The sequence below is a fragment of the Lissotriton helveticus genome, chromosome 3_1 (genome assembly GCF_964261635.1).
Source record: "Lissotriton helveticus chromosome 3_1, aLisHel1.1, whole genome shotgun sequence".
Taxonomy (NCBI): Eukaryota; Metazoa; Chordata; class Amphibia; order Caudata; family Salamandridae; genus Lissotriton; species Lissotriton helveticus.
The window spans coordinates 376203014-376220846 of NC_136061.1; the positions used below are offsets into that span (position 1 = coordinate 376203014).

Here is a 17833-nt window from a genome sequence, read left to right on the forward strand (position 1 = left end):
GGATATGTTACATAGGATAGCGAGGGCTACAAGGTGTAAGAGTCACATATCCTTCATAGCTCAGTGGACTATATTAGAAGGATTACCATTTATGAACTGCAAATAACAAACAAATGCAGTGGGACTTCAATGCCTGTTGAACTCTTTTTATGTTTTTATGAATAATCTTGACTTAAGTATTAACTTTGGTAAATCCCATGTCATGGTGGTGGGCCATAAAGCAAAGGCCAAAAAAAATGTGATGTCATTGTACTGTAATGGGCATAAGTTGTCAAGAGTCCCCAGATTTCCCTATTTGGGGGTTGTCTTTGATGAATGTTCTACGTGGCACCCACAAATATTGGAGAAAAAAACAGCCCTGGCACGCTCCATTTCTGCGGTGCTGGGCTTTTCACGTAAATTAGGGGTGAAGCCCATTGAGGCAGTTTTAAAAGTATATGCTGCCAAATGTATTGCCATCGCTATGTATGGCGCTGACCTGTGGGGCTTCAGGTCAGTTACATCGCTTCAGGTTACGGAAGATAACTTTTTAAAAACGCTCCTTTCCCTCCCAAGATCCACGGCAAGCTTCATTGTCCATCAGGAATGCGGCGTGGACTATTTGGAGGATAGAATTGCCATGGCTCCCATTTTAAAATGGATATCAGTCTGGCTTAATCTAGAGCTTGAAGTAAATCATGAAATCTTAAAAGACTGCCTAATGCTAGATCACTGGGAAAAGATCCCTTGGTTGAAATATGTACAACAAATGTGCGAGAAGTTGGGTCGGCCTGAATTGTTTAACAAGCCTTTGAGTCTGGTGAAAGGTGATTTGAAATGGGTCAAAAACACTTTTTTGTTGAACAGAGGAATGGTCAGAGAAGGCAGGGAGCTGTTAAAGCCCTCTGTCAGGACCCATCAACTGATTGTTTCCTCTGGCCACGATCCGGAACTTTACCTTAAGGTTGTTAACAACTCCAACCACAGGTATCTTTTAACTAAGTTCCGATTGAACAAGATCCACTTATTAATTTCTGGCCGCCCTGGCTGGACCAGGGGTACAGACTTAGATCTGTGCAAATGTGACGGTTGTTCGATCATGGATACTGTTCACTTTCTGTTTTTCTGTGAGCACTTTAAAGGCATTAGGAAAAAGTTCATTATACCCTTGTTAGAAGGAAAAGGCTTTAGGCAAGTTAAGCCAGCTTTGTTGTACCTTCAACTTTTAGCAGAAATTTGGGAAATCTATAACGTGGCTAAATTTTTAACCATAGCGGTGAGACTCAGCAAAAAGATCTCTTGGTCCTAGATGACTCCTCATAAATGTTGACCATTGTTACTTGAATCAAGTTTTTTTTTAAATTCACAATTTCTCATAATGAGTTTTTTTATTGATTGTTGTATATATTGTTGTTTTTAAACTCTTTTCACCATGTGCTGCATATCTTAATGGGTACTCCCTTCCTTTTTATGCTGTATTTTATCACTGTTGACTTGTGGACCATTTTTTCATGTTTGTGTACTTTTATGGTTTTTGTAAATTGAACCGAATAAAGTATTTCTTGACTTGACTTGAACAAACACATCTCTGTGTTAAAGCAGTAACCAATTTACCTATGTACAATGAATAAAAAATATGTTGTCTGCATGTTACATGATTTGCTTAGCAGGAGACACATTAACCCACTATGCTACTTTGATTCAAAACTGGAATTAGACAAAACATAGATCTCTCCAGCAAATGTGTTAACTTCCAGAGTATCATATCATTTTTATTATTCCCTGAGATTTAATGGGCATGCAAAGATCTTTGGAGGAGGTGCCTAATAGATATTTTAAAATGTTAACTTTGCAACCAATTTAGCAGAACAAAGTTGCCAGTTTCTGTGTCTCTGCCTCTGGTACAGGATCGCGCCACGGTCTGTGTTGCCACGATTTCTGTTGCCTTATTTTTAAAAATAATTGCTGCTACCATTTTAACCATTTTAACTGCCTCTGAAATTTTAAAGATTGTGTTAAATTGTTTTAATTCACGAAGGAGCTGTGTTCAATGCTCCGTGTGGGGGGACGCGTGGGAACTGTGCAATAGGAAGGGCTCACACAGTGTAGGCGCCGGGTCAGAGTTCTAGCGGCTGGACCTGACACACAGCTGACGTGTTAAATATGCCAGATGGCGCGACCGCGCCGCTGGCGTGCTAAGACGTGCCTAAGACAAGCCTGTCTGCGCCCGTCCGCACCCAGGGGCCAGAACCCCTGGATCTGGGCCCCCAGAAAAGCTACGCTACTCCAGGTCATTCTTGAAGCAGTTAAACAGATCCCCAGGCCTTAAGTGTACTCATAACATGTCCTTGGAGGAACTCCAGGATAAGTGCTCATATTGTGGCATCAGTCTCACCCCGCGAGATCCTCCCTCACTTTTAGCAGAGGCCTCCTTCAAACTATTTCTACTCAATTGCAGATCCCCGCCTAAGCACACAACCAAGATTCACATGTTGTTAAGGGACTCTTGACCGGAAGTTCTGTTCCTCACAGAGACCTGGCTCACCACCAGCTCAGAGCCAGACATCGTCCAATCTCTGCCTTCTGGATATCTAATCCAGAGGAAAGACAGATCAACTGGGGTGGCCGGAGGTATCGCCATTATTTATAAAGACCATCTGACCTGTAGACTATTAGGGAGCCCGATATTAGATTGTGAAAATGTCCATTCCTCAGTTGAATTCACACCTTCACTGTCATTTTCTGGTATACTGATTTATCGACCGCCTGGGTCAATGGGCCAATTTCGTAAAGCTCTGCTGACTCCGGCTAGCTCCTCGTCGAATTTCACTCTCCTAGGAGACCTTCACCTTAATTTTGATGACCCTCTGGCATTCACGGCAATCGAACTAGCACAAGACCTGATGGCATGCCAACTTCACCAGAAGGTCTCCCAAGCAACCCATATTAAAGGTCACCTTCTTGATCCAATTTTTTCTAATCTGGCGGAACTAAAACGGTAAGCCCCCATCCCCATGCCAGGGTCAGATAATTTTTTTATTCCATTGGTATGGACCCCCTCAAACCCGGTCCTGCCCACCCAGTCCACTCGAATATCAATCCGTCCTTGGCCTATACTCTCTGTGGAAGGGTGGATCCAGGAACTGGAAAATTCCAAACCTAATTTGGAATGTAATCCAGTCACGGACTATCAAAACTTCACACGCTGGATTGAAGAGTCACTGAACACAGTGCTCCCAAATAAATAAATCTAGAAGAAGGCGGGTCCTAGCAAATCGGCGTAGTTCTGCCCTAAGCTGCGCGCTTTAAAACAGCAATGCATACAATTGGAGAGGTCATGGAGGAAAGATTTCTCTCACATTAAGAAACGGGAATATAGGGCAGCCGTAGGAACTTATAGGGCAGAAATAAAACAAGCCCAGGCCACTTACTACCAGGAAAGGATTACTACAGCAGCCAATTCCGCTAGAGAGACCTTTCTTATAGCCAAAAATCTTCTCAAAGTCCCCGACACTCCAGTGGCACCCGATCCTTCGGAATACCGCTGTAAGAAACTTGCAGAATATTTCGCTACTAAAGTACATATATTCATAAGCAGCTCCCACAAAGAGGCATTGATACACTTGAACTGACAGCTGTGGGCCAGCATGGAAATATACACCATTTGGAGACCTACATCCCGATAACTCAAGCCACCTTAACTTCTATCAAATCGGGGTCACCAAGGGACCTGGCACCAGCTAACATTCTGAAACTGGTAACACCCATCGTGGCCCCCAGCCTCATAAATGCCTTCTTTGCATTAGGTATACTTGCCCCGAATAGAAAAGAGCAATGGTAAAAGCTCTGTTAAAAAACCCAACCTGGACTTTGCAGATTTGGGCAATTACAGCCCTATCTCGCTCCTTCCTGTAATTAGGAAAATAGCAAATTGCAGAAAAATATGTCAAGCAGTCTCTTTCCACGTTCCTTGAGACTAATAACCTGCTCCACCCCTCACAAACTGGCTTCCGCCCTCGCCAAGGTACTGAGACTGCTTTATTAGCGGTGGTGGAAGAAGCGAGAAAAATCCTTGACCCTGGAGACACGTCGGCCATCATACTCCTCGATTTAAGTTCTGCCTTCGATACGGTGAATCATCGTATCCTGGCTCACTGTCTTAGGAACATAGGAGTGTCAGGCAAGGTGTTATCGTGGCTCCAATCCTTTCTGAAGGCTAGGTGCTTTCAGGTTTTTGATGGTGACATCTCTTCTAAACCTAAACCCTTTTTAATGTCTATATGTCTCCACTGGCGGACATCATTGCCTCCTTTGGGATTCATATAGTGATATACGCCGAGGACACTCAGCTAGTTTTGTCCCTGACCCAGGCCGACCATTAATCCGCCTATCTCCATGCATGCTTGGAAGAAGTTACCAAGTGGATGAGCCTGTCTCACTTAAAACCTAACGGCGATAAAACCGAGCTCATGCTGCTTGGATACCAACTAAATCTAACACCACGTAAGTATGTATGTATGTATGTATGTTGAGGCCTAAATTTTGTGCCAGAGTTGGGATACCTTTTTTGGCACAACCCCAACACAAAATTTCATTTGTTAAATCTTGTAATATGTTTAAATGTACTCATGATAGACCTGCTAAACATATGTATGCGGTATTTAGATCGAATGTCACGTCTTGTGCTGTCAGTTCGTGTGAGGTCTAGGGTTGTGATGACCCTTTCCGTGATGCCACTTCCTGTGATGCCACGTACGATGTCACATGCCCTGATGTTACTTGCATGCTGCCTAACTTCGTGAAGTTCTTTTTTTAAGGACTTGTGCCCTGTTTACAGCTGACTGGCTTTCCGAAAAACGAAAATATTGTGTATCATGAATATTGTGGTCTTCCCTTGATGGGGAACTTAAATTACAAGAATGTAACTTTTGTTATCCAGGTGTTTATGCAGTAATTGTGGAGAACATGAGGAGCAGAGGATAGGACTTTGTTTCATTCAAATAATCACAGTGAAAGGGCAGGCTGTCCTCTCCACTTAGCACACTCCTTGCGCCCTTTTTTGTTTGAAAATTGTAGGTTACTGCAGTAATTGTTTCAAAGTAGAATGACTTACTGACCCCATATAAAGACATTCGTGGCAAAGAGTTTGGTGGTCTGAACTCATGGTAATCGTGACTGGCATTATTGATAGACCCGATTGTCATGTGTATAATGGTTTTTGTATAATGTTTAGTCATTTGCTGCTTTCTTTCTCTCTCTCGCTCCAGATTCATTATTGGGCTTCCTTTGCACAGCAGCGTGGCATCCAGGTGGAGTGCAGTCAGGGCCACATTTTTGCCCGGGGTACGCAGAGACTTATACCTCAAGGTGAGAACCTAACAGTAGTTTGAGTGTTGGTCTGCAGGTGAAAGGCGATGTGGGACCAGTGTTACATTCTGGGTAGCATATGGGAGATCCTCATGCTGCACTTTCTACTTGTATTGAACACAGAACATACAAGTACTCCTAAGGTCATGATATGAAACAATGTTACGCACATGTACTGAGGTGAGCGGAAATGGCAGAGACGGAGTTATTTTTCATAAATTACCTAAGAATTTCCTTAGAGAAGGATTTTACTACTCCTGGCCATTTAGAATTTCTGGCCATAGGCGTACAGCCTATTTGAACTATACATGCTCTACTTTTGTATGTTTTGTTATGCATCATCTGTCCAGAAGGCCTCCCTTCCAAAATAAACTGCAATATCTCCCCCTTTCTGCACTCCTTGGTCCTACCTTTTCCTGGTCTTTTCCCACTTTTGTTTCATCACTACTTCTCTTTTCTTATGTCATTTAACACCTCTTTTCTTCATCCTGTCCCCTTTCCTGCTCTTAAAGCCTATCCCTCATTTATCCTTTCTTTAACTCTGCTCTCTTTTAATTCACCTTTCCCACCACTTATCTTCGCTCCAATGTTTCATTTTGTTTGTTTATGACCTCTGTACCTTTTTTGGCCTTCTCCCTATTATGCTTGCAGCTGGAACAGTAATGCGACGCCTGATCTCTGAGTGGAGCGTTCCTCAGATGGTCAGCGACCTCAGCTCGGTGACTGTCCACCTGATGGCATCCACTTGTGATGAGAATGCAGACCACCAGCTGGATCTCCTTGTGAAGAAAACACATCTGCTCAGCCTTTCCTCCTTGACATACCAACGGCATAGCAACCGGACAGAGGAGGTGAGTCTCACCCATTGACCTTTGACCATATACATTTTTCCTCTCCCTCCTTTCTAGTGCAGGGTTCTCCAAAGTCGGTCTTGGAGGGCCAGTTCAATGCCACATTTTAAGATATATACATTTGTCTAAATGGTGATATGCAAAAAATCTGGCATGGATCTAGCCCTACAGGACTGACTTTGTAGAACCCTGCTCTGGTGTAATCCTCATTTGAAAATGGATGCTGAAAAACTAAATATACCTACAGTAATACATTTTTGGTCTTTTTACGTTACCAGAAGACCCCATATTTCTAGAGACATTCGTTCATTCATTTCAGTTAGCATTTTCGGAGTTTTAGTCTTGGTTCGCTTTACTGGAATTAATTGGGCTACAGTTCCTGATTAAAATAGTTTGTAGAAAGGTAACTTAAAGCTCTCCAGTAACATGGCTTCACCTTGCAGTTCTTTTAACCACTTGGCTGCTAAGGTACTCCCTCTTCTTCCCATTGACTTTCCATTGAAATCAATGGAAAGTCCATGACGAGTTACCCTTGTCATTAGCGCTGAAGGGGTTAAACCATGGCAAGAATTACAGACATATCTAATCACACAGAGGGAACTGATTGAGTTGTGTGCCCTACAACAATTAAGAGTCCATCAAAATCAGCATGACTTTGACTGGGATGGCACTAAATATTATCTAAGATTGATGGGTTCCACCCCCTATCACAAGATAGAACAGATATGATATGTACCTCTGCAGGCTTGACGCTGGCTCCTCGGAGTAGAGTCTTGCAGACTCTATGCTTAATTTGATGCTGAAACCCAGCTGCATTTACTCCCCAAGCTGAAAAGAGCATCAGAAAGTGTGCACCACTCCACACTGTAACCTACATACTTCGGTACTGTAAACGGCATCTGGAGTTACGTGCTCCGGTCACACCGAATCCATGGTAGAAACCGGTTGTATGAATAATATCTTAGGCTCTAAAAACAAGTAATACCAATTCACTGTATTGCCTGATGTCTGAAACAACAACAACTGTTCTCGTAGTACAAGACAAAATGTCGGTGGCCTGCACGAAATAAGTCACCTGACAGAGGAAGTAATACTGTGGCTGATTTCCTAGATCTGTACAACCCGCCTCCCCCACGGTTAGTGACATGCTCTTTTGTGTGCCAACCAACTCCTTCCTTGTCACTGTATTTGAAATACATTATTTTCTTACAGGAACTCTCAGCCATGGAAGGGGAGAATGCTTTCTACACTCACCGCCTTCACCTGGTTGATTTGCGGGCATCGTGGACTACGTTGAACCGCGACATTGCTTTTGGTCTCTATGATGGCTATAAGAAGGCGGCTGTGCTTAAGCGGAACCTCTCCACAGAAGCATTGAAGGGACTGAAGATTGATGCCCTGCTCCAGACCAAGAAACTGAAGAGGGGCTCCATGCACGGGTTCCCTCCTCCCAAAAAGATCATTACCCCTATCATCAGTGGCAAAACCGAGCGGACTTCTTCAGGAGGTGAGCCATCAGGAAACAAAATGCACTATGTTCTCCAACCCTGACAATTGGAAATTGTTTGCATTTCAGATAACATACATAGATAAGTTGGTTCCTGATGGATACTTCTAACTGCAGATTCCTAACCTTTAAAATATCCCTCTCCACTAGACTGGATCTGGTGATTTTTCTGGTGATTTGGTCCAAGCCAGCCACGCTGACTCTTACTCTGTCTGCACCATTAGAATACCTATTGCTAATGCTGATCTTGTTCTGTGAGTAACAATTAGCCTGATCAAGAGCAATGTCATACTCCAAAATTATCTTTCTGACTCTGATTCTGATTTAGTACTGGAGGCACATATTGCCCCTCAGGACACTGATGGTACACTGTATATAGACTTGCAAAATGCCAGTGGGCTGCATACACCTCCTGAAACAGAGCATTGCTTGTCACATGAGGCTCTAACAGAAGAAAGTTCATTGTTTGCAGTAGAGCGTTGTAGAGGGCAGCTGAGGCAGTAGAGGAGAAGTTGACCACTATTGAGGTGAAAACAAACCTTCTGACTAAGGTTCTCCCAGGGGTGTGATACTTAATAAAATACTTGTCTGTGGGGCAGGCTGCTTCATAAATCAGCTTGTCCTGTAGCAAAATCTACTTGCCTCTTTGGTGCCATATAGGGCAACAACAAATTAGTGCAGCAATCTCATTATATAAGAGCTCTGATATAGCCTCTCTGATTATGCCAGGGCTCATACCATAGTAGTGTTTGAATACTTGCAATCCCCTTATTTTGCCATGTTTCCGCAGATCTACATACTGGGGATGAAGGTAGTGGTAAGCAATAATTCCAGGGTTAGAATGTCTTTTGAGTCTGTGCAAACCTACTAACTTGCATGTTTTAAGGGTTTTCAACAACTCTTCTCTAATATTTTCCCATACTGAGAAATGTTGGAAATTTACTCCCGACAATGGCAAGCGTAAACCTTATTCCAGAGTTGGGAAAAAAGTAGTTGCGGGCTATGTAAGATGGTGCTAGCACCACTTACTAAAGATATAGGTTTCCTATATCCAGGGTCACTGCACTTAGAATCTATGTCACAACTATAGCAGGCCTTATCAATCCTGAAGGCAGGGTGCTTGGTTCAAAGTGTGAGGGTGCCCGTGCATTAGCAGGACATGCCTACAGCCTACGGAGCCCATTCTCCCGGGTTGTAAGTGAAACAGGCATATACTATATAGAGGGGCACCGCGTAATTACCCCTTGACCATCTCAAAATTGGCTGAAACGAATCCCATCATGTTTGGTATCAAACATGTTGGAATCATACTACCACACCGTTTTATGATTCCAAGCACTGGAAGAGCCCTCTGTTAGGCTCTCAGTGTTCCCGGTGCCAGCCATTTACACCTGGACAGCACAAAATGGTTGCTGCAGACCAGAGAGACGATTCTGCCCTCCTGCTGATGAGCCAAGCTAGAGCAGGGGAAGGCAGAATAAAAGGCATCCTGTCACAGGGAGGTGTGACCACCTTCCAGACAGGATTTAGTGTATTGGGACCAGGTGGGTGCGCTTGCCAGCGCCACTGAGTCTGCATGAGGGGCACATTTGGTACCTCCTATCATTGTCCAGTTCATACCAGCTCTGGGAGCCGTTGTCTCCCGGTCTGGAGCGAAACTGGACAAAGGACATGGGAGTAACACCCCTCCCCCCCCCCAATTGTCTCAACCTTTTCCTTAGGGTACTTAAGGGCTTACCTGTGGGTGGCTCCCTAGATTCGCCATGGGACAAGATTCAGATCAGGCACCACTTCTTCTTCTGCCGTCTGGGCACTTAGGACTTCGTTTATGCTAGACTTCGTCTCCCTTCCAGTCTTATGTATCATCTGTGCCTGTGCACCATACAGGAACCTTCCAAGGCCTGTGGGCATCAAGACACCTGAAGGAATCTCCCCTGAAGTGAAGGAGTTACTTCCCTGCATTCGCAGGCACCGCAACTAAGTCGAACTGTCGGCTGAGCCTGAGCTCCTCCGGACGCCGAAGGCTTCTGCCATACAGGTGGTGGTTCTCCACCGCTCTCGAGGCCTGCCCTGTCTTCTCACCAAGTCTAAGGCCAGTATCCCTTGTGGGGGCTGCAATAACCAAAGCCCTGTGCACCGCATCAACTTGCAGTTGCAAAGGCTGGTTAGCTTCCTTCCTCCACAATCTTCGGGCTCCAAGTATCCCCCACCTCAAGCATTTCCAGTGACCAAAGTCTTCGTCCACATCGCATCGTGTGCACTATGGCCTGCATCTTTTGATGAGCTGCTCAAGGTTCTCTTGCGATTCCAGTACCTCTTGCCTGTGGGTCCTGTTGAGGGTCACATTTGTTTCTTTTGGGCTCCCTTCATCACTCTGGGTGAGTCCCCTGGACCTTGCTGGTCCCAACATTGCACCTTCTTTGACTTCTGCATTGGTTGCATTTGCCTCAGCACTCGACATCCAACGTGGGACAGCTTGTGCAGGGCTCCTGGTCTTCCTCAGTGTCATCTGGTCCTCACAGCTACACAGTCAAAGTCATCGTAATCTCTCGTGCAACATCCGAACTCAGAGGGCATTCGTCTACCAACTCTCCTGGTCACTCCTAAGTGACATAGACTCTGTCCCCTTCTGCTTGCAGGCACTTCTTAAAAAGAATCCACCTTCTGATTCCACCAGACACTTTCTTCTTCTTCAGCACTTTTGTGAAGTCACTTTGCTGAAGTCCTCCATTGGGTTTGACTGCGGTTTTGGACACCACTACATACCTATGCACCCGGCTTCCCTGGTGTAGGTAACGTTGGTACTAGGGTATCCACGGGTGGGGTGGCTCTTCAACCTTCAGTCTTCCACGGGGATTTTTCAGGGTCCACTGGGAAGGGTCCTTAATCTTTACAAATTCAACCGCGACTTATACGTTGACTTGTACGGAGTACGTAGGATTCCTAGTCACTCAACCTTGGGTGGTTCCTTGGGTCCCCAGCACTTCTAAGTCCTCTCGACATTTTCTTGATCTGAGTCGTGGTTCTTATACCACTTTCGTAGTATATGATTTAGTCTCCCACTGGAGTCCACTGTGTATTTCGTGCTATTTACTTGATTTTTTTGCAAATTTTGTGTGCATTGTGCATATCTTTGGGTAGGAGATATTTGTGTGTGTTACAGAGTATTATATAATAAATACATATTTTTATAAATACCTTGTGTGGTTCTTTTTCACTTAATCTATACATATAAGATTGCATTCTGGTAAAACAAGCTGCTTTACATTCCTGGACTAAGCCTGAAGGCTGCTCTCCACAGCTACCACTTACTGAGGTTTCAAAGGACCTCTTAAATCACCATATACAACATAGGGTTGTCTGGACTCGTGCAAGGTGTCCACTTACATAAGTGGACATCATATACCAGGCCAGCTTCTCACAGTCCTAATTTCTCATTTTCTAATTATATTCCTCTTTGATTTCTTTCCCTATACTGGGTTGGCATGGAGGGATATTAATCTTTGGCGTTTGGTCATGTTATGGCAGTGTCATGGTGGTTTAAGCTTTGCCCGTTGATGACACCCGATGTGGTATTCCTGTGGTAGCAGGCATTATTGTTTTGAAAAGAAAAAAAAAGGTCTTTGGCTGATTATGAAGTACAAGGTTACCTATCACGTAAGTTTCTCTTCCCTTTTTCCCTTGATGATGGGCTACATGCTCAAGAGGTTAATTGCTTGTGATGTTTCTTCTGTTTAGTAAGTTTACCTATGTCAAATGCTTCTTTGAAAACAGTTTTGGGATGCAGGTATTCATTATTATTTTTGAGAGGGCACTTTTCTTTTAATTAAGATGGTGCATGAATTGATTTTCAGTCATGTGAATTTTGACAAAGATTAGGATGCTTTATGAGGGCATTCTGCTGCCTTTACTACCATGTGTGTCTCTTGCCTACGCATGTGGTTACAGTCCCTTGATATGTATTTCTCTTTCTGAGAGGCTTTATATACAGCAGGTTCAAGGTCTCTATTTGGTGTTCTGCGGTATGTCAATATTACTAATGGTTAGCCACCATTTCTGGAGGTTATGTTGTTATCCTACTTCCATTTTGGGAACATGGTTGTTCATGAACACTGCTTGAGATGTTGTCTGGGATGCAGTGTTAGGCTTCTATTGTTCTTTTCTTCTTTAAGAATATCTTGAGTTTTCCATCTCATATACTTTGATATGCTTGGTATAGTTACACTTCTCTTATTGGGAGGTTGGATGTCCGCTGTCTCTTTGGGGTCATTTTCTTCCTCTAATCAGCAATTACTCTTTTTAGTGGTTTACAGCCCTTTAGGGTTAATATATTACCGACTGGCGGTCGGCAGTAGGTAGTTATAGTTAAGACCCAGTTTCCATAGGAAATGCGTTTTTTGTTTTCCCAATAACTTTGGCGCCGGTTGACGAATCTTCGCAAAATTTTCAAAACTCGTGGGGCGTTCCGGTCAGCTCCTATCCTGAAAGTTTCGGGGTGATTCGGTAAGCGGGGCCTGGGAAAGAAGGGGGATCCCAAAACGTGTTTTCTCCATGTTATTTTCCATAGGAAACTTTAGACACGGCTACATCTCAAACTGCTGAATGGAATTACACCAAATTTGGCTAAAAGGTAGCCCTTGTTTCAGAAAGAACTCTTTTTTTTAAATGGTGTAAATCCGTTCAGTAGTTCCAGAGATTTTTTTTTAAAAAAGAACCACTACCCCACAGGTTGTTTTGAAAAAAAACAAGCACGGGGGGTGGGGGGGCCTTGAAGGCCCCCCACAGATTAAAGAAGAAGCCCCGGGGGGTGGAATCCCCGGGGTTGCGTGCCCCCTGTAACTCAATAATCTTGCCCCGGGAGGTGGCGGTCCCCGGGGCAGTGTGGGTGGGATTGGGGCCCCCACACTTTTTTTCTCTGGCCCCCCCAAGGGCTTCAATACAACGAAGCGCGGGAGCCTGCGCTTCGTTTTTTAAAAATTTTCTCTGCCTGATTTTCGCAACAAGCGCGAATTCGACCAGATTCTTTTTTTTTATAATGCTTTTTTTGGGCCAGTGGGTCCCTGTGGGACTCCCTGAGCAGGCCCCTGTTTCTACCCTGCTCCCTTTTGTTATTTTTCACCTTTTGTTTTTCTGTTTTCTTGTGCCTCGGTTACCGAGGCACAAGACTACTGCCAACACTTCCTGGTTTGGAGTGTTGACAGCAAATTAGAATGAAGCTCGTGGTCGGGAATCCACCACGCCTCTAAATATCGAAACTTTTATTTTTTGATTTTCTCAGCAACTACTGAACGGATTTACACTATTTAAAAAAAGAGCGCTTTCTGAACCAAGAACTACCTTTTTGCCAAGAACTCAAGGGGAATTAATCCCCCAATTTACAATGCACCAGGGGGCGTATTTGCACAGTGGTGCAAGGAGGGGGCAGGGCCTGACATACCAAGTGTGCAAATGCACTCCCTGGCACATTGTAAATTACGGAATTAAGTTCCCTTCAATCCTGAGGGTCCCTGGGGGCCAACTAGCCCACCAGGTACCCTTAGTAAGCACCAGAGAGCTGCCTTGTAGAGAGGTGGTCCAAGTCCACACTCCCTTTTTACACCGCTCTGCAACGCAGCTATGTGGTGCTTACTGGAGGTAGTTGGTGGGCTTGTTGGCCCCCAGGGATTCTCAGGACTCAAGGGGACTTAATCCACCAATTTACAACGCACCAGGGGGTGCGTTTGCACAATGGTGCAGGTAGGGGGCGTGGCCTGATGTGACAAGAGTGCAAACTTAAGCAATCACTCCACCAAAACCCAAGCACTTGTAAATTCACCATGCACTCTCCTTGCAGCATTCTAATCATCCAGTCAGTACCCATGTATTCATGGAGTGACCCAGGCACTAACACATGCACTACTACAATCCCCTGTGCACTACCCATGCAGACCTCTAACCACCTACACAGTACTGATTCACTCCTCCAATTACCCAGGTTGTACCCATGCACTCCAGAAATCCCTCTGCCACTACCCATGCACTCCTTCAATCACCCATCCAGCATCATGTACTTATCCAATTACTCCGCCAAAACCCAAGCAGTTATAAAATCACCATGCACTGTCCTTGCAGCACTCTAATCATCCAGTCACTACCCATGTACTCATGCAATGACCCAGGCACTAACTCATGGCAAATACAGAGGAGATCATGGTCATTACAGGGGTACCCCAACGCATAGTGTTCCCTAGTGTATGTAGGTGTTTTCACTGTATTCTAAGTGTCTTTTAGCATAGCACTTGCTCCTGTCCTGGTTAGTCTAAGCTACCACCAGTACCCGTCACTAAAATAAAAAGTCGGGGGCACAGGAGGACTTTCTTCTCCTCTGTTGGTTCTTTCTGCACATCTCTTGCTTCTTCCTGCCCATCTCTTGCTTCTTCCTGCACTTTTCTTCATTTTTCTGGACTTCTGTTGCCTATTTCTGAATCTGTCTTGCTTCTTGCTGCGCTTTTCTTCCTCTTTCTTCACATGTCCTAACTTTGTAGGCATAGTTAGAAATTAGCATTTAAAAAAACCATTGCAATTCACTGAAAAAACATAGGTTTCAGGGACATTATAGTTAGTTGGACATATCACTTGTATAAAACCATAGAAATTCCCCCATTATAGTTAGTTCAGCTAACTATAACTCGCGCCCCCGCAATGCACTGCTGATGACGTCACATATTACATCATTCATGACATGGTCAGTGACATCACTGATGACATCTCTGATATATATATATATATGTGTGTGTATATATATATATATATATATATATATATATATATATATATAAAAAAATTACATTTATTTTAAGGATCAATATGTGTATATCAGCCCATGTCTGATCTATGGGCAGATTTTAGTTCTGTCTGGTATGCCTTACGGTCAAATATTCCAATAACCTCTCGTTGAGATTTCCATGCAACGGGTCATACTTCATTTTGACCTATTGAACCAAGTGTGGTCGTAAGTGTTGGCTGTTGATCAGGTTTCATTTTCATGCGTTTTCTTTTAGGCTTATGGTAGTAACAGTCTCTCTGGATACTTTTGGGCAGTCAGCATTATCTTAATGACTAAGTCACCCAGGGTGCAATAGCAGGCGGTGTTTGGTACGAGTGGTGGGGGGGGTTGTGGGGGGGCATAGAGGTCACGAAGGGAGGGGAGGGGAAATAATAATAATGATTAAAAAACGTTGCTTCAGCCGGACGTGTCGCCCTCCTCTGCTCCTCTTCTTCAGGCACAGGCTCCCAGAATGCCCTGCGGCCAATCCTGGATCTACTCTCATGTGAGAGCAGCTTCAAGATTGGCCTGAGCACCCTCGATTAGCATTACAGGTCAGACTGGGAGTCTTTGCCTGCTCTCTCCAACCCCAGCAGTGCATCTTAGAGAGAGCTTCACTGCCCATGATGGTTTGTCTGGCCTGAGACAGCTGGCAAAACTCAAGCGGGGGCTGAGAAAAAGGGGAGGAGATCCCAAAACTTTTTCTCCATGTTAATTTCCATAGAACTCATTAGACACACCTATAGCCCGAACTGCTGAACGGAATTGCACCAAATTTGGCAGAAAGGTAGGTGTTGGTTCAGAAAGCGCCCTTTTTGTTAAATGATGTGAATCCGTTCAGTAGTTTTAGCGCTATTTAAAGACATTTCCCGTTGTATATCTGGGGACGCGAGTTTCCACGTCCCCTCTCGATCTCATGCCTGAGATCAGATTAGCTGCCAACACTTCAAAGCAGGAAATGTTGGCAGCCATCCTGTGACTCAGTTGAACGAAGTCACAGGAAAAAAACATTTAAAAAAGAAAAGGGGTCAGGGTAGAAACACCCTGACCCTCTAGGCCTCTTGTGGGGGGTCCCACAGTGACCCTCCAGGGCCTAAAAAGCATTAAAAAAAAGAAATTCCGACAGGAGTCGAGCTGGATCCGTGCCTCACGCTGAAAATTTAAAAATAAAATTACAAAGCACAGTCTTGTGCATCGTTAATTATGGGGCGAGTGGCATTGTGCAACTATGTGGGGGCAGGCGCACAGGCCCCCCCTGCAAGGGCTAACTGATGCCCCGGGGACAGCCACAGGGCCTCTTGAACCCCTCCCACCCCTCGAGACCACCACCTCCCCGAGGCTTAAGTTGAAAATAATGCCGGGGGAGCCGCATGCCCTGGGAACCCATTACCTCTCCGGGCTTTTATCACAAATCATGTGGGATCAGCCCCCTCTGCCCCGCCCCTCCTCCCCCCGCAGCCATCACCTTTCCTGGGGTACATATAAAGAAAGGAGAGGGGCCATGCGGTCCCCCCTCTTGGAGTCTTAGATGGCCCTGGAAATAGTAGTGACGGCTACCCAATGGGGCTGGTGTGGTGTGGCAGAGGGACGGGATAATAAATAAATGAAGAAAAAAAGTACCCTAATAACGCCGGCCGCCGCCTCTCCTCTGCCTCTCTGTAGCAGTAACCAGGAAACAAACCACACTGCCTCCCAGAATCCCCTGAACCAATCACAACGCTGTGTTACAACAGCGTTTTGATTGGTCTGAGCACTGTCGTTCGGTGCTCAGACAGGGGCTGGCAGGTTGTGCATGTGTTTGGTGGAGGACAAGCAAAGTACGCATGACGGTTTGGCCGGCCAAACCTTCATACGCACTTAAGTGCTCACCACTCCTTCCACTGTTATGCGCGGAGCCCAGCCCCGCTCCACCGCTTCTACTGCAAGCTGAATACAAAAAAAAAATGATAACAGAATGTTTTTATCATTTTGTTTTTTGTATTCAGTTTGCAGTTGAAGCAGTGGGGCAATGCTCCTCCACCGCTGCTACCTAGTGACCCACCTACCCCCCAGGGCCGGCTCATGCAATGTCCCGGAATACCACCCCCTGGACATTGCTGTTTGCTAGGTGCTCCTGCCAAGACATAGCAAATGCTGCTCTGCTTTCAGCTAGCTAGAGCTTGTAAAATGCTCTCTCTTGCTGTATGCAGAGCAGAATTACTTTTGGACAGAGGGAGTTGCATGTTAGCAGCTCACGCCATCCAAAAACAATGCCGGCTCCCGCAGGAGGCGGGTTAGCCGGCAGGGACCGCAGGGGCCTTGAGACTCGCCCTGCGGCCCCCAACAGATAAGAGTGGGTGCCCTAGAAGCCTGGCCTCTAAAAAAGAAAAGGCTAGCCCCGGGAGATAGGCTCCCTGGGCCCGGGAGAGGGGCTGCACGGCCCCCTCTCTTTTTATTTTTAAAATAAAAACTATTTTTAAAAGGGGGGCAAGTTTCAGGGTATGGGGTCCCTGGGGGAGAAATGGGCCCGGGAGGGGAGCCTCACGGCTCCTCTCCTCTTAGGATTGCTATTTTAAAAAAATAAAAATTGCAAAGGCTAGCAGGTGGGTCCCTGGATCACAAAACAGCCCAGGGAAGAGGTGCCACGCAGCCCCCTTCCTAAACATTAGAAAAAAACGAAATGAAAAAAGACAGCAACTCGCCGGAGGCCCCACCCCCTTTCTCCACCATTCTGCCATCAGTGATGTCATCAGTGATGTCACTGACCATGTCATGAGTTATGTAATATCTGAGGTCATAAGCATTGCATTGCAGGGGCACGAGTTATCTCAGCTAACTAGAACTGCTGAATTGGACTGGTTTTGTACGAGTGAAACCTGAGTCTAACTTTAAAGTCCCTGTAACCTTTGGTTTTTCAGTGAATATATATGCCTATTTCTGAGTTATAGTGCTGCTTGTTGACAGTTAACTTATATTGGTTATATATATATATATATATATATATATATATATATATATATATACAGTGGAATAAGGCGCGCATGCCGAAACGCGTCCTGTATGTGTGCAAATAAACTGCTAAAATTGCTGAAACTTACCACGAGAGTGCGGCCACTTCCTTCTTGTTTGGGGGAGTTTCTGGAGCTAATATATATATATATATATATATATATATATATATATATATATATATATATATATATATATATATATATATATATATGTATATATGTATATGTATATATATGTATATGTATATATATGTATATGTATATATATATATATATATATATATATATATATATATATGTGTGTGTATATATATATATATATATATACATATAT

General features: G+C 44.6%; 1 protein-coding gene across 1 annotated transcript in view; it reads left to right on the plus strand.

Moving 5' to 3' along the window:
• The window catches only part of BLTP2 (bridge-like lipid transfer protein family member 2), a 748021-nt gene that overhangs the window by 420030 nt on the left and 310158 nt on the right, over positions 1-17833 (plus strand). The window contains exons 22-24 of the mRNA XM_078680109.1: positions 5247-5346; positions 5998-6197; positions 7410-7704. Coding sequence (XP_078536235.1) covers positions 5247-5346; positions 5998-6197; positions 7410-7704 — 595 coding nt within the window. The remainder of the gene's footprint in view (positions 1-5246; positions 5347-5997; positions 6198-7409; positions 7705-17833) is intronic.